The sequence below is a fragment of the Erinaceus europaeus genome, chromosome 2 (genome assembly GCF_950295315.1).
Source record: "Erinaceus europaeus chromosome 2, mEriEur2.1, whole genome shotgun sequence".
Classification (NCBI taxonomy): domain Eukaryota; kingdom Metazoa; phylum Chordata; class Mammalia; order Eulipotyphla; family Erinaceidae; genus Erinaceus; species Erinaceus europaeus.
The window spans coordinates 140,869,819-140,887,614 of NC_080163.1; the positions used below are offsets into that span (position 1 = coordinate 140,869,819).

General features: G+C 45.1%; 1 protein-coding gene across 2 annotated transcripts in view; it reads right to left on the minus strand.

Moving 5' to 3' along the window:
• The window catches only part of PHAF1 (phagosome assembly factor 1), a 43,339-nt gene extending 25,890 nt beyond the window's left edge, over positions 1 to 17,449 (minus strand). Inside the window, exons 1-3 of one of the 2 annotated variants that reach the window (XM_007517748.3) lie at positions 17,348 to 17,449; positions 17,111 to 17,230; positions 6,202 to 6,284 (exon numbers count right to left, since the gene is read on the minus strand). In XM_007517748.3, the coding sequence (XP_007517810.1) occupies positions 6,202 to 6,284; positions 17,111 to 17,174 (147 nt within the window). In that variant the 5' untranslated portion in view covers positions 17,175 to 17,230; positions 17,348 to 17,449. Of the gene's footprint in view, positions 1 to 6,201; positions 6,285 to 17,110; positions 17,231 to 17,347 lie in introns of those variants that run through there. The other variant, XM_060185382.1, reaches the window with a different exon arrangement.
• Positions 17,450 to 17,796: the final 347 nt, after the last annotated feature.

Genomic DNA, 17,796 nt, shown 5'->3' on the forward strand with positions numbered 1-17,796 from the left:
ACATGTGGCACGAAGTGCTAGGACCGGCATAAGGATCCTGGTTCAAGCTCTTGGCTCCCCACCTGTAGGGGGGTCGCTACACAAGCAGTGAAGCAGGTCTGCAGGTGTCTATCTTTCTCTCCCCCGTCTTCCCCTCCTCTCTCTTATTTCTCTCTGTCCTATCTAACAACTACTACATCAATAACAACAACAACAACAACCATAAAAATCAACAAGGGGGAGCTGGGTGGTAGCGCAGCAGGTTAAGGCACAGGTGGTGCGAAGCGCAAGGACTGGTGTAAGGATCCCGGTTCAAGCCCCCAGCTCCCCACCTGCAGGGGAGTCACTTCACAGACGGTGAAGCAGGTCTACAGGTGTCTATCTTTCTCTCCCCCTTTCTGTCTTCCCCTCCTCTCTCCATTTCTCTCTGTCCTGTCCAACGACAACAACATCAATAACAACAACTACTACAACAATAAAACAAGGGCAACAAGAAGGAATGAATAAAAAGAAATAAACAAGGGAAACAAAAGGGAAAATAAATATTTTAAAAAAAGAACATCCCAATAAAAAATGGGCAGAAGATATGAATAGATGGTTCATATACATATAATATTTTATTTCATTTTATTAAATATTTATTTGTTCCCTTTTGTTGCCCTTGTTTTATTGTTGTAGTTGTTACTGTTGTCGTTGTTGGATAGGACAGAGAGAAATGGAGAGAGGAGGGGAAGACAGAGAGGGGGAGAGAAAGACACCTGCAGACCTGCTTCACCGCTTGTGAAGCGACTCCCCTGCAGGTGAGGAGCTGGGGGCTCGAACCAGGTTCTTTATGCTGGTCCAAGCACTTTGCACCACGTGTGCTTAACCCGCTGCGCTACCACCCAACTCCCTATTATTTTATTTTATTTTTTTTGCCTCCAGCGTTATTGCTGGGGCTTGGTGCCTGCACTAGGAATCCACTGCTCCTGGTGGCCGTTTATTCACTTTTTTTTTTGGATAGGACAGAAAGAAATTAAGGGGAGGGGAAGATAGAGAGGGAGAAAGAGATATCTGCAGACCTGCTTCACTGCTTGTGAAGCAACCTTCTTGTAGGTGGGGAGCCAGGGGCTCGAACCAGGATCCTTGCACAGGACCTTTATATTTTGTACTATGTGTAACTCAGTGTGCCACCACCCAACTCTCATTTTTTTTGCCTCCAGGGTTACTGCTGGGGCTCGGTGCCTGCACCATGAATCCACTGCTCCTGGCGGCTATTTTGGTTGTTGCCCTTGTTGTTTTAGCCTTGTTGTGGTTATTATTATTGTTGTTGATGTCATTGTTAGATAGGACAGAGAGAAATGGAGAGAGGAGGGGAGACAGAGGGGGAGAGGAAGATAGACACCTGCAGACCTGCTTCACCGCCTGTGAAACGACTCCCCTGCAGGTAGGGAGCTGGGGGGTTGAACCAGGATCCTTCCGCCGGTCCTTGCGCTCTGCGCCATGTGCGCTCAACCCGCTGTGTTACCACCCAACCCCTCCCAATCCCCCCCCCTTTTTTTTTACTTAAGGTTTTCTTTCTTTTTATTTTATTTTATTTATTTATTCCCTTTTGTTGCCCTTGTTGTTTTATTGTTGTAGTTATTATTATTATTGTCGTTGTTGGATAGGACAGAGAGAAATGGAGAGAGGAGGGGAAGACAGAGAGGAGGAGAGAAAGATAGACACCTGCAGACCTGCTTCACCGCCTATGAAGCGACTCCCTTGCAGGTGGGGAGCCGGGGTTCGAACCGGGATCCTTATGCCGGTCCTTGTGCTTTGCGCCACCTGCGCTTAACCCGCTGCGCTACAGCCCGACTCCCTCCAAGCCCAATTTTTAAAACTTTTTATTATCTTTATTTATTGGTTAGAGGCAGACAGATCAAGAGGAAGGGGGAGGTAGAGAGGGAAAGAAACAGAGAGACAACAGCAGAACTACTTCAATACTCACAAAGCTTCCCTCCACCACCACTACAGGTGGGGACCAGGGACTTAAACCCAGATCCTTGAGCACTGTAACATGTCCGTTCAACCAGGCATGCCACGGCCCTGAATAGATGATTCTCTAAAGAAGAGATACACATGGCCCACAGACATATGTAGAAATGCTCCAATCAATTCATCATTAGTGAAATCTAAATTAAAACCACATTGAGATTCCACTTCATACCTGTGAGAATGGGCTCCATAAATAAAACAAGAGAAGATAAATGTTGGAGAATATATGGAGAAAGAAAGAGTAAGTCTACTACTCTATTACACTGCTGGAAGGGGTACAGTAAGGATCCAGTAATTCCATCCCTAGGCATTTACCCAAAAGATATAACCACACTGATGCTAAGGGATGTATGCATCGCCATGTTCATAGAGACTTTATTCACAATAGAAAGAAAAAAAAAACAACTTGGAAACCACCAGATTGTCCTTTGACAGATGACTGGATAAAAAAGTTATGGGAGGGAGTCGGGCTAGGGCAGCGGGTTAAGAGCACGTGGCACCAAGTACAAGGACCAACGTAAAGATCCTAGTTCCAGCCCCCGGCTCCCCACCTGCAGGGGAGTCGCCTCACAGGCGGTGAAGCAGGTCTGCAGGTGTCTATCTTTCTCTCCCCCTCTCTGTCTTCCCCTCCTCTCTCCATTTCTCTCTGTCATATCCAACAATAATGATATCAATAACAACAACAATAATAACTACAACAATAAAACAACAAGAGCAACAAAAGGGAATAAATAAAATAAGCATTAAAAAAAAAGTTATGGGAGTGATCCGGGAGGTGGCGCAGTGATAAAGCTTTGGACTCTCATGCATGAGGTCCCAAGTTCGATCCCCGGCAGCACATGTGCCAGAGTGATGTCTGGTTCTTTGTCTCTCCTCCTATCTTTCTCATAAATAAATAAAATCTTAAAAAAAAAAAAGTTATGGGAGGGGCTGGGAGACAGCATAATGGTTATGCAAAAAGACTTTCATGCCTGAAGCTCCAAGGTCCCGGGTTTAATCCCCAGCCCCACCATAAGCCAGAGCTGAGCAGTGCTCTGGTCTCTTTCCTCTCTATGTATCTCTCATTAAAATAAATAAAATGTTAAAAAAAATGTTATGGGAATGGGGCCAGATGATGGCACACCTGGTTAAGTGCACACATTACAGTGTACAAGGACCTGGGTTCCAGCCCCTGGTCCCCACCTGCAGAGGGAAAATTTCACGAATGGTAAAGTAGGGCTGCAAGTGTCTCTTTGTCTCTCTCCTCTATCTCCCTCTCCCCTCTCAATTTATGTCTCTGTCCAATAACAAATAAAAATTTTTAAAAAAGTTATGGGAAGGGAGCTGGGCGGTAGCTCAGTGGGTTAAGCACATGGCACAAAGCACAAGGACTGGCACAAAGATCCCGCTTCGTTCGATCCCCCAGCTCCCCACCTGCAGGGGGGTCACTTGACAAGCAGCGAAGCAGGTCGGCGGGTGTCTGTCTATCTTTCTCTCATCCTGTCTTCCCCTGCTCTCCATTTATCTTTGTCCAACAACAACAACAACAGTAACAAGGGCAACAAAAATGGAAAAATGACCTCCAGGAGCAGTGGATTTGTAGTGCAGGCAGCGATAAACCTGGAGACCAAAAAAAAAAAAAAAAAGTATGGGACATATACTCAATGGAATATTACTCAGCAATAAAAAGATGATATTGTGTCCCTTGGGATAAATTGGATAGAACTGGAAAAGGTTATGCTTGGTAAAGCAAGTAGGGAGGTAAAGGACAAGTACTGAATGGTTTCATTCATATGCGTATTGTAGAGAACTGAACATATGAATGTGAAAAAAAAGTCAGTCTATATCTAAGACTGTGGGAGAACTATAGTAGTCATTTACAGGGATGAGGATGAGGACACAGACTTTTGGTGATGGGAGTGATGAAAAAATTAAAATGTAAAAAAAAGGAAAAGAGGGAGTCAGGCGGTAGCACAGCAGGTTAAGCGCGCACGTGGCATGAAGCGCAAGGACCGGCCTAAGGATCCCAGTTCAAGCTCTCCATTGTTACTGGTCATTTCTATCAGGAACAACACAACAGACCTCTCTGTGGGCCCCCATAGGACCTTGCCCTCAACTTGGATCAACAATGGTAGAGAATGTTCCATTCTCCAAAGGGAGGCTGGACAATATACTCTATGCTACACCTGAGAAAGATGGGTCCTGATATTGGGGCAGCTTGGAACGTTCCTACTCATGACCACAGAATGTGAGCTCAGATCTACAGGGATGCAGGGGTCACATAGGCTCCTAAGCTGAATATGGGCCCCAGAGTCAATAATATTTATACACCTTTCTCATATTTGGGAGCTACTCTCTTCTCTGATCCAGCTTTTTGGTCCTTTTTCCAGCCATGACATCATCTCCCCAGACAATAACTTGAATCCACCTGCATATCAGATTTCAGGCTCAGGGAAGGAAAAAAAAAACTAGTATAGCCACAGGCCCTTTGGAATATAACTAAAATAGGCCTACTAGCTGTCTACAAAGCAGAGACACCCCCCCCCCAACTCTTCATCTGCACTACTCTAGCCTTTAGGTTCATGATATGATTAGTCAACAACTTCCCTGGACAGACAACCCCACCAATGTGTCCTGGAGCTCCGATTCCCCAGAACCCTGTCCCAGTGAGGAAAGAGAGGCAGGCTGGGAGTATGGATCGACCCGTCAACGCCCATGTTCAGCGGCAAGCAATTACAGAAGCCAGACCTTCCACCTTCTGCATCCCACAATGACCTTGGGTCCATATTTCCAGAGGGTTAAAGAATACGAAAGCTATCAAGGGAGGGGATGGGATATGGAGTTCTGGCGGTAGGAATTGTATGGAGTTGTAACCCTCTTATCCTATGGTTTTGTCAATGTTTCTTTTTCATAAATAAATTAAAATTAAAAAAATGAAAAGCGGGGATGGTAGCGCAGTGGGTTAAGTGCACATGGCTTAAAGATCAGTATAAGGATCCCGGTTCAAGTCCCTGGCTCCCCACCTGCAGGGGGGCTGCTTCACAAGCGGTGAGTGGTGAAGCAGGTCTGCAGATGTCTCTCTGTCTCTCTCTGTCTTTCCCATCTCTGTTGATTTTTTTCTCTGTCCTATCCAACATCAAAAATGGCAACAACATCAACAAAAATAAAAATAAAAAGGGAAAAATGGCCTCCAGGAGCAGTGGACTCGTGGTTCAGGTACCGAGCCCCGGCAGTAACCCTGAAGTCCCAATCTAGGAGCCCAGGAGGAGGAATAGTGGGTAGAGTAGTAGACTTGTCAGCATGAGGTTCTGAGTTTAATGAAACCCAGGCATTGTCATGCCAGAGTGAAGCTCTGGTTCTCTTTCACAAATAAATAAATGAATGAATAAAAATAAATAGATTACACAAATACCATAAAAACATAAGTTAGTATGTAAGTCAAATATACACACAAAAGACCAGTTCAGTTACCACAGTTCTTCCAAACCTGGCAGTGCCTGGCTCAGGGGTGAGGAACATCCATGAGTCATTTGGTCTGGCCCTGCCAAAGCAACTGCTGGTGGGACTCAATATTCAATAAATCCTGGAGCTTTTCTCATAGCAATATTAACAGCTAATTTTTAAGTTGCTAACTTTGTTTTGTTTTAAAAATTTTAAATATTTATTTTCCCTTTTGTTGCCCTTGTTTATTGTTGTAGTTATTATTATTGTTATTGATGTCATTGTCGTTAGATAGGACAGAGAGAAATGGAGAGAGGAGGGGAAGACAGAGGGGGGTAGAGAAGAGAGACACCTGCAGACCTGCTTCACTGCCTGTAAAGTGACTTCCCTGCAGGTGGGGAGCCGGGGGCTTGAACCGGGATCCTTCCACCGGTCTTTGTACTTCGCACCAGGTGCGCTTAACCTGCTGTGCTAGTGCCTGACTCCCAAGATGATAACTTTGTATGGCCCACAAAGGCTATAAATATCTGAATGGCCCTTGGCAGACAAAAAAGTTCCCCACCCCGACCTACACTACTGAGACCAAAAGTTTGAGGATCAACATATATATATACACACACACACACACATACATATATATATGTATGTATGTTTTATAAATGACTAGTGATGGGGATTTCTCCCACTCAAACACACTACCCAGTAATTCCTGTCAGTCCAATTCTCTTAGAGCACCAATCTCTAGAGGTAACTTGCTGAATAAGGATGTTATTTCAGTAAACTCACCTGCTCACTGTAGAGAACCTGGACATTTTTGATGATGCGACAATGCTTCTGAAGAATGGCTACTGCCTGAGACAGAGGCATTCCTGAAATAAAGCAAGGAAAGCTGTGTGGTTACTTGGGCTATGTTACTTGGGCTACGCACTAGTTCCTCAAGTAAAGCCTGTGGTGGGAGTGAGGGGGTAGGGTGGGCACTAAGTGTACAGACATACAAGTAAGCAAAAGTTCAATATGCAGTAAGAGATAGAATAAATCTAGTAGCGAGCACTAGAGGCATAAAGGGAAGGAGGGAATATGCAAAAGTGCTTCCTGGAAATGGGGACATCCACTTTGATTCCCAAGCAGGTAGACAGATTAGAGAAACAAAGTCAGCATGTAAAGAACAGTGAGGAAAGCAGTGACTATATGTCTCCAAAGATCAAAGTTCTATTTTTTTATTATTATTTTTTTTACCAGAGCACTGCTCAGCTCTGGTTTATGATGCGGGTGGGGGGACTGAACTTGGGATTTGGAGCACCAGGCATGAGGGTCTCTTTGCATAACCATTATGCCATCTACCTCTGCCCTCAAAGTTCTAGATCACTGTTATGGATTCATGTGACCCAGGAGAGGGTTAGTTCTTCCTCTCGGTCCTGTCTCCTGACCTCTCAAATGAGAAATCTGCACAACTGTGACTGGTAAGTGATCATCAAAAAAGCTAAACACAAGTCTATCAGAATTAACTAATCTCCCTAAGAATTTCATTGCATCCTGACTTTTATTTTTTTCTTTAAGATTTTATTTATTTATTCATGAGAAAGATAGGAGGAGAGAGAGAAAGGACTAGACATCACTCTGGTATATGTGATGCTGGGAACTGAACTCAGGACCTCATGATTGAGATCCAGTGCTTTATCCACTGTGCCACCTCTCAGACCACGACTTTTCTTTTTTTTATTGGGGCCAGGTGGTGGCACACCTAGTTGAGTGCATGTTACAAAGCACAAGGATGTGGGTTCAAGACATGTCGTCCCCACTTGCAGGAGAAAAGCTTCACAAGTGGTGAAGCAGTGCTGCTGGTGTCTCTCTCCCTCTCTATATCCCCCTTCATCTTGATTTCTGGCTGTCTCTATCAAATAAAGATAATAAAAATGAAATATTTTATTTTTGAAAGAGATATGGAGAGACACTGCTTAGCTCTGGTTTATGGTGGTGCGGGGAATTGAACCTGGTACCTCAGAGCTGCAGGCATGTGAGGAACCTTACTTTTCAACCCATAAACACCCTGTAAGTTTTAACACTTGGTTTTTGAACCCATGGCTCATTATAAACAGACTTTTATATGTCTCTAGTTTAAGAAAACCAAATCCCAACAATATCACAAAGATACCAAGGACTCACAGAGAACATCAAACAATCCAAAACAAAGAGAGTGCAAAAACAAAGACTCATGAGTGCAAGGACAGTGAGTCTGTGTTATTTACCACTCTGCACCCAACACAGTGATGACCACATAGTGGCTGCTGAATAAACATTTATTCAGTGGGACTGAGGGAAATAATAAAAGAAAGGGAGGAGAAGGGAATAAGATGCAAAGAGTGAAGAGAGGTGATATTCAGAAAAGAACTTAAACATGAAGAACTAGAAAGTTAAAATCTGGTAGCCTGGGCCCTGGAGGTGGCGAAGTGGATAAAGCACTGGACTTTCAAGCATGAGGTCCTGAGTTCGACCACTGGCGGCCCACATAGCAGAGTAGTGCTCTGGTTCTCTATGTCTTCTTTTCTCTTTCATTAATTCAAAATTAAACTAACAAAGAACAAGAATAGCTAGTGGCCCATCTATATTTAAGCAAAGATCTGATCTTGCCTATATTAGTTTGTTCCTTCTATGGTTTGAATAAAGTTGACAAGAACCAGACTGACTTTTCACCTTAAACAAGGTCTATCTGGTTGTATAGTACCTGCCTCACAGTAGTAGAGGTTTAAGAAATAACTTTGTTGAGACAATGCTCAAGTTGACTGTATCACTCAATTCTGCCCAAAAAGAGAATGCTACATGGCTTTCCTGATACAAGTGATAAAACCCAGTTTCTTGAGGGTTCTTTTTTTACATTAATCATATCAAATTCCTGGCACTGTAAGCTTTTAATCCTGAGGGACACCTGCCTACAGGAGACAAAGTAACCAGTTTGCTGACAAAGGTTCCAAAAGGCTTCTGAAGGAAAGCAAATCACTGTTCCAGATCTAATAGTGACCTAACCCCTAGAAGAGTGTGGAGTGTACAGCTTACATTTCAAAGGGATAAAACCAAACAGCATGCTAAAAAGGACCCAAGTATTCTGGACCTTGTCTTTTCCCACCTTTCTATCCATTGCTTATCACATGTCCACTTCTTCCGAGTATATGCCAAACAATTTCCTACTGTAGGCCGTTCAATTAACTCTTGAATCTTCTGAAATGTTCTTCACAGAGCTGTTCCTTCTCACTCGTCAGGTGTTGCTCACACCTTACTCGCCCATTTTAATTAAGCCTTCCATGTTGATTATTTACCTGTTAAGTGTCTTTGAGACAGAGACACTTTGTCTTACTGGCTTTGGGATGCATGGGATTGACCTTCTCCTGGTGCATCCCGTGAGTACCCATTTATTGGGGAAACTGACGATCCTTCCTAGCCGACTGAATCCACATGGATCCCAGTCACTTTCAAAGCCAGCAACAAGCAGACATCAGGCTCAACCTGACACTGTTGACTGGCTACGGAAGAAGGGCAAACGCTAGAAGAAGAAGAACTGGCTTTGCTTTCAAACACATAGTCCTGTACATATGGGAAGTTCTGCACAAAAGCAAAAACAAAAACAAAAGCAGTAGAACACACAGCTCTCGTATATTAGGCCCTAGTGATTAATATCCTTCTTCCCAGCTAACTCTCATGTTGGCTACCAACACTACCCTCTCCTGTTGGATAGGACAGAGAAATGGAGAGAGGAGGGGAAGACAGAGAAGGGGAGAGAAAGATAGACACCTGCAGACCTGCTTCACCGCCTGTGAAGTGACTCCCCTGCAGGTGGGGAACCAAGGGCCCAAACTGGGGTCCTTGTGCTTTGCGTGCCACCTGTGATTAACCCACTGCACTACAACCCAACTCCCAATTTTCCCCGGTTTCTATGACTGGCAATGTTTCCGTTTGCCTATCGAAATTTATTCATTCAACTAACCACACTCTGAATCACATATCAGTTTCTTGTTACATTTAAAGGCAAATAAATCAACAACCCTCTAGAACCTTCCTCCATCTTTTTAAAAAATAGTTTATGCCACCTCCCAGACCACTAGAACCCTCCTCTATCCCAATCTAGTCTCCAAACTTTTTATCCTAGCCTCATGCCCACAAAACACTTACTAATAGATTTCATCTTTATCCAGTGAACCAGAGATAACTAGGAATTTGGGAAATTTATTTTCTTCCATCAGTACATTATGCTTTAATTAGAATGCCAAATTTCTTCTGATCTTGTTTTTAAACTTCTGCCCGAGAGTGAGATCATCCCATATTCATCCTTCTGTTTCTGACTTACTTCACAAATTTCTTATAGGTGCCTACCCATATCATCTATCTCCCCACTATATAGAGATATATGCCCAATTTATTTAGGAAAACCTTTTGCAAACCATGCAAGATTACTAGAGATCCAACCAAAGATCTGTAGAGGATATCCACATCTTTTCAACTTGAGACTACAAGATTTATGTCTAAGCAGATAGTGATAGTGGGGGCCGGGTGCTGGCACACCTGGTTGAGCGCACATGCTACAATGTGCAAGGACCTGGGTTTGAGCCCCCAGTCCCTACCTGCAGGGGGAAATCTTTGCAAGTGGTGAAGGAGTGCTGTAGGTGCCTCTCTGTCTCTCTCTCATCACCCCTCCCTTCTGACTTCTGTCTCTATCCAATAAACAAATAATTTTAAGAATTAAAAGAAAAAGATAGTGGTCTGGGAGGTGGCACGGTGGATAAGGCATTGGACTCACAAACATGAGGTCCTGAGTCCAATCCCAGGCAACACATGTACCAGAGTGATGTCTGGTTCTTTCTCTCTCTCCTATCATTTCTCATGAATCAATAAATAAAATTGAGAGAGAAAATAAAAAGAGAAAGAGATAATGATAGTATAGATGAGAAATTTGGGGTGAGGGTAAATAGTATAAGAGATTATGCTATAATAGTGCAAGGTTATGTAAAAGTCCCACGTTCAATCTCCTATACCACCATCAGCCGGAGCTGAGCAGTGCTCTGGTTAACAGATTTCTGAAAAGCTTTCCTTCTACTCACTGACTTTGGGAATGGATGTACTGTAAGTTGATAGGAAGTCTCCCCTGAGCCTCCAGGTAAGCAGAGTTCACAGAGGTGCACACTACCCTTACCAGAGTGAGTATGCAGTCTCTCAGGAACAAGGTACTCTGGGAGAAGGCGATTCCCCAGTGATATTTATTTGTTTTTATTGCCACCAGGGTTATCACTGGAACTTGGTGCTGGCACTATGACTCCACCACTCCCAGTGCCGTTTTTTCCTTCTTAGTTTGTTTTTGATAAGACAGAGAGAAATTGAGGAGAGGGAGATAGAGAGGAAGAGAGACCTGGAGACCTGTTTCACCACTTGTGAAGTGTCCCACTGCAGGTGGGAAGCAAAGGCTTGAACCCAAATCCTTGTGCAGGTCTTTGTGCTTAGTCCTATGTGTGCTTAACGAGGTACGCCACTTCCCAGTCTTCCCCCGCCCCTTTTTTTTCTCCTCCAGGGTTATTGCTGGGCTCCGTGCCTGCACCATGAATCCACCACTCCTGGAGGCCATTTTTTCCCCTTTTGTTGCCCTTGTTGTTGTGGCCTCGTTGTGGTTATTATTATTGCCACTGTTGATATTGTTCGTTGTTGGATAGGACAGAGAGAAATGGAGAGAGGAGGGGAACACAGAGAGGGGGAGAGAAAGACAGACACCTGCAGACCTGCTTCACCACTTGTGAAGCGACTCCCCTGCAGGTGGGGAGCCGGGTGCTCGAACTGGGATCCTTATGCCAGTCCTTGCGCTTTGCGCCACCACCCGACCCCCCCTTTTTTTTAAAAAAAAAATATATATATATATTACTATTGTTATTGGCTAGAGACAGAGAAATTGTGAGGGTCAGAGTCAAGTGATGGCACAGCTGGCTAAGTGCACACATTACTGTGTGAAAGGACACAGGTTCAAGCCCCTGGGCCCCACCTGCTGGGGTAAAGCTTCGGGAGAGGTAAGGCAGTGCTGCAGATGTCTGTCTCTTTCCTCTTCCCCTCCTCCCTTCTCAATTTCTATCTTTATCTGATAGTAAATGGATAAAAATTTTAAAAAATAATGTTTGGGTGGGGACAGACAGCATAATGGTTATGCAAAGAGACCCTCAAGCCTGAGGCTCCAAAGTCCCAGGTTCAATGCCCCATACCACCATATGCCAAAGTTGAGCAGTGCTCTGATAAAAAAATAATAATAATAAGGGGCCGGGAGGTACTGCAGTGGGTTAAGTGCACAGGCACAAAGTGTAAGGACTGGCGTAAGGATCCCCACCTGCAGGGGAGTCGCTTCACAAATAGTGAAGCAGGTCTGCAGGTGTCTATCTTTCTCTCCCCCTCTGTCTTCCCTTTCTCTCTCCATTTCTCTCTGTCCTATCCAACAACAACAACAACAATGACAACAACAACAGTAAACAACAAGGGCAACAAAAGGAGAAAAATAGCCTCCAGGAGCAATGGATTCATAGTGCAGGCACTGAGTCCCAGTAATAACCCTGGAAGCAAAATAATAACATTATTAAAAAAAAAAAAAGAAATTGAGAGGGGAGAGAGAGGAAGAGAGATGGAAAGAAAGAGAAAGACACCTGTAGACCTGCCATGAAGTTTTTCCCCTGCAGTTGGGGACCAGAGGCTTGAACCCTGTCTTTGCGCTGCGCCAGGTGTGCAAATGCCTGGCCCCTCCACTGATCCTTTAAAGCCATCTTCTTCGAGCATTTACAAAACTACTGTTAAAACAAAATCTGAAATGACTCCACAACAATACATTTCTGCAAATCTCTCTTTTAAAGATCTGCTTTATTTCATCTGAGGTAGACAGTTTCAAGGGAAAGAAGCCAGAGCACAACTCTGGCACATATAGAACTGAGGAGTGAATTTGGAGTCTCGGGCATACAAGTATTGTGCTTTGCCAGTAGCTGTTTTCCTGGACATTTTTTCAAATCTCACTGAAAACATAATTTCAAATTTGCACTGCCTTTATTGTGGGTCAAGCCATCAGTAGCATTCTCAGAAATTCTCTTTTGGCCTAGGTTCCCCTGTCCCTGTGTTGGCATTTCCTTAATCTCCCAACATTATACAAAGACCAGGAAGGCAGCCAAGAAGCTAGATGCATCTCCCCATTGTGAGACCAGGCAGATGATGACAAAGGTTAGATACATCTGCACTTGCAAATTCCAAAAAGAAACTAAAAAAATGAGTCAAAGGCAGTGCCGTGAAAAGCAGTCAATTCTTGGACTACTTTCTACTAACTCTACTTTTCTGAGCCCACTTCCCATATGGCAAATGGAAACTACCTGCTACAGAGTTGTACTGACTTAAATTCTACCTCATTTTCTAGCTTAGTAATGGCTTTTTTTTTTTTAAGTGAGTTGGGCGGTAGCGCAGTGAGTTAAGCGACCAGTGTAAGGATCTCGGTTCAAGCCCCTGGCTCCCCACCTGCAGGGGAGTCGCTTCACAGGCGGTGAAGCAGGTCTGCAGGTGTTTATCTTTCTCTCCCCCGTCTTCCCCTCCTCTCTCCATTTCTCTCTGTCCTATCCAATGAAAGCAACAACAATAATAACAATAATAACCACAACAATGAGAAAACAACAAGGGCAACAAAAGGGAAAAAAATGGTCTCCAGGAGCAGTGGATGCGTGTTGCAAGCACTGAGCCCCGACAATAACCCTGGAGGCAAAAATAAGGCCCCCCCCTTTCTTTTTAACCAAAGCACTTATCAGCTCTGGTTTATGGTGGTACTGGGGATTGAACCGTGGTCTTTGGAGCCTCAGCAATGAAAGTCTCTTTGCATAACCATTATATTATATATCCTACCACCTAGAAATGCAATTCTAAAGCAATAGTGAGGAGAGACAGCATAATGGTTATGCAAGAGACTTCCATGCCTGAAACTCCAAAGTCCCAGGTTCAGTCCTTAGCTCTACCACAGGCCAGAGCTGAGCAGTGCTGTAGAAAAAAATGGGGCCAGGTGGTAGTGCACCTAGTTGAGTGCACAGGTTACCATGTGCAAGGACCTGGGTTTGAAAAGCAGTCCCCAGCTACAGGGGGAAAACTTTTCAAGTAGTGAAGCAGTGTTGCAGGTATCTCTCTTTTTCCTTCTCTATCACTCCCTTCCCTCTTGATTTCTGGCTGTCTCTATCCAATAAATAAATAAAGATAATTTTTAAAAAAGGGGGTCAGGCGGTAGTGCAGTGGGTTAAGCGCACGTGGCGCAAAGCACAAGGACCAGAGGAAGGAACCCGGTTTAAGCCCCTGGCTCCCCACCTGCAGGGGAGTCGCTTCACAGGTGGTGAAGCAGGTCTGCAGGTGTCTATCTTTCTCTCCCCTTCTCTGTCTTCCCCTCCTCTCTCCATTTCTCTCTGTCCTACCCAACAACAATGACATCAATAACAACGATAATAATAACCACAATGGTAAAAAAAACAAGCAGGGTAACAAAAAGGGAAAAAATGGCCTCCAGGAGCAGTGGATTCCCCGGCAATAACCCCAGAGGCAAAAAAAAAAAAAAAGAAACCACTCTGAAAAAAAGTATTAAAAAAAAAAAAGAAAGAAAACAAGCAAGCACCAGACACTTCTTTGATCTCTCACTACCTATCAGCACCTTAAGCAATCTAGATATATTGAAGGCTGAAGACTGACAGAGAAAACAAAGTGACTTTTTCTAGGCAGGGAAAGTTAAAGGACTACCACCCCTCAGACAGACACCTGTTTATTTATCTATCTTTAAGGATTCATTTAAAAATACACATTTAAAAAAATTTTAAAAATTTTATTCATGTATTTTGGATAGACTAAGAATTTGACATGGAAAGGGAAAATAGGGAGAGAAGCGACACCTACAGCACTGTTTCACACACACCCCACCCCCGCAGGTGGGGACCAAGGGCTTGAAGCCCTTGTTCATGGCAGTGTGTGCTCAACCAAGTGCACTACTGCTCAGCCCTTCACTATTTTGTTAAAAGTGGTGTGGGGTCAAGTCCAGTGTCTCACACGTTAACTATGCGTTCTACCATCAAGCCACTCCCCCACCCATCCCTGACCCCATTTCAGAACACAAAATTTGGGGCCAAGAGATAGCTCAGATAGCTCACGCATAAAGCCCTGGGTTCAATCCCCTGCACCACATGGGAGAACCGTGGGAATTTCATGAATAGTAGGATAAAGAACTTGGGTGTTCCTCCAAAAATACAGAATACTATGCCAGGGAGTCAGCTCAGCAGCCACTGTCTATGTGCAAAGTCCAGGGTTCAAGTCCTAGTAATCATAAAATGGCATCTAGGGGAGCTCCATGAATGGTGGAGCAGTGCTGCATTATCTCTCATATCCCACATATGAAAAAATTGGCTTAGTGAGGCCACTCAGTGGTGATATTGTGTATGCAAAGACCTTGCATTCAGACTCAGGGGTTCATTCCCCATGTACATATAAAGCAAATAATTAAATAAAAAATAAAGTACAGATTTTTTTTTTTTGCCTCCAGGGTTATTGCTGGGGCTTAGTGCCTACATTATGAATCCACTGCTCCTGGAGGCCACTTTTTCCCATTTTATTGTCCTTGTTGTCATTATTGTTGTTATTGTTGGGTAGGACAGAGAGAAATTGAGAGAGGAGGGGGAGACAGAGAGGAGAGAAAGACAGACACCTGCAGGCCTGCTTCACCGCCTGTGAAATGACTCCCCTGCAGGTGGGAAGCCAGGGGATCAAACTGAGATCCTTATTCTGGTTCTTGAGCTTTGCACCACATGTGCTTAACCCAGTGTGCTACCGCCCAACCCCAAAAGTGCAGATTTTTAAAACTCAGAAAGGAATCAAGGCTTAGACTACCTCTGTGAGTTTTCCCCAAGGTTTAATTCTAATCTCAATATACAGAACTTTTTTTTTTATTTATTTATCTTCCCTTTTGTTGCCCTTGTTTTTTTATTGTTGTAGTTATTCTTGTTGTTATTGATGTCATCATTGTTAGATAGGACAAAGAGAAATAAGAGAGAGGATGGGAAGACAGAGAGGGGGAGAGAAAGATAGACACCTGCAGACTTGCTTCACAGCCTGTGAAGTGACTCCCCGGGTCTGGAACCGGGATCCTTAGGCCGGTCCTTGCGCTTTGCGCCACGTGCACTTAACCCACAGTGCTACAGCCCGACGCCCAGAACTTTTTTTTTTTTTTACTGGTTTTGGCTGTTATTTAAATAGTTTGAAAGTATTTCTGGAAACTGGTAAAGTGAGCAGTTGGGAGTCAAAGCTTCAAAACAGCCGTCTTTGAAGAAATCTTGTTCTCTCACCAACCCACCCCCCTTTTTGGAAATTGTGGTCTCAAATGACATCCAATCATTACTCTTGACCAAGGCTGACTGTACTACAGAGATTCACAACTTAAGTCTCATCATCAAGCACAGGTTGAAGCTGTGGTCCTGACTCCCTGTTGTCAAGTCCTAGTAAGAGCGGAAGTCTTCAAGGGGTGGAATGGGATATTTGTGTCCCTAACTCTAGGCAACACAGCAACAGCATGATGAATGGATCTGGAGGACAAGACAGCACTATCCTCCCAACCAAGTTGTAGATGCAAGTTACAAGTTGCCTAAGTTCTCTCAATAAAACTGGCTCCTACAACCAGGGAAACCAGGAACCTTCTAGTTAAGTTTGTGGAAACACTAACCACTGACAGAGTCTGACCAATAAACTCTTCTGCAGAGTCTCCATAGACATGAGTCTAAAGCCCAAGGAAGCAGCTGACTCAGTCCAGCAGCTCGAATTAGTGTGACAAAAGTTCAGAACTGCACAAACAGCAACTACACTTGCTCCCCAACCCCCTTTTCCTAGAGCTGGAACATCAAAGTAAACACACACTGAGGTTACTGAGTGTTACACCAGAGACATGGGGAACACTGCAAACAAACAAACATGACCACACTGCATTTCTCACAAACTAAATGTTAACTTCCCCGAACTCCTATTTCATTCAACCTTTCATTCTCATCAACGAAGGTCTGGGTTTAGGATTACACCACAAACTCCACTACGTATGAACGAGAAGGAAACAAGCCAGAAAGTTTCTTTAACACAATCTCACAACTCCCCAGCATCTGAGTATGTGATTGGAGGCTACATTTCTATCTCCCTCCCTTCTTTCCTTCCTTCCTCCCTCGCTTCCTTCCTTTCCCCTAGAAGAGTCAACACACAGTCCAGAAAAGCAAAGGGAGGCCAGGCTACCGTGATCACAGATGTCAGTCACGCCTTGAGCTATTTCAATTTTAGTTTGTCCAATGGGAACAGAAACAACCCTAGTGACAGACCCTCAGCCCCCGGGGTGGAAGCTAGAGATGATTACGCACAATAAAGCAGGGCTGGACCTGCGTGTGGGGTGTGTCAGCTCTGTTGTTGTTGTTGTGACAATCTCAAGGCCCCGGGAGGGGCCGGCGGGGGCCAGAGGCGAGGGCGTCGGGGCTGGGGCCGGAGCCGGACGGGCAGGCGGGTCGGGCCGGTCCCAGCAGGTTCCCGGAGCTCGGAGCGTCCGAGTCCAGGGGGCCGAGGGGCCAGGAGCCCCGCGGCGCAGGGGAGCAAGAGACAGCGACTGCACGCCCACGGGCCTGGAGAATGGGGTCCAGAGGGCGGACCCCACACTCACCCAGCGTGAATTCCCATTGCTCGTTCCCCAGAGAGCGCTCGGGCACCACCTCCAGATCCAGCATTGGCTCGGCTCGCCGGGCCGGGCGGCCTCCCTGCTGCAGCGCAGACGGGACCGGAGCTGAGGAGACAAAGCAGCGGTTGACCTGCCGTTTCCGCCGGCCAGCAGAGGCCCTCGCTTGCCTCCTCCACGCCGGTGGCGAGGGTTGGGGGGCAGCGGCCCAACACCAAAGCTCACCTCGCCTCACCCGCAGCAGCAGCGGCTTCAGGGGCAGCAGGAGCTTCTGCAGCAAAAGTGGCGCGCGAGGGGCCGTAAAGTGTGGCGGGGGCGGGGCTTCGCCGGCGGGGCGGGGCGGGCTGGGGGCGGTGCCGCGCACGCGCCAATGCCACTTTGGGAGACTGGGACGCTCGCTGAGATTTTTGCGGGCTCCCTGCTTAAGGCAACCTATCCCCCCACCCTCCTATATCTGTTTTTTGTTTTTACGAGAGCACTGCTCAGCCCTGGCTTATGGTGGTGCAAGGGGTTATTAAATTTGGGATTTTAGAGCCTCAGGAATGAGTCTTTAATTTTTTTTTAAAGAATATATTTATTTATTCATGAGAAAGGTAGGAGGAGAGAAAGAACCAGACATCACTTTAGTACATGTGCTGCTGGGGATGAACTCAGAACCTCATGGTTGAGAATCC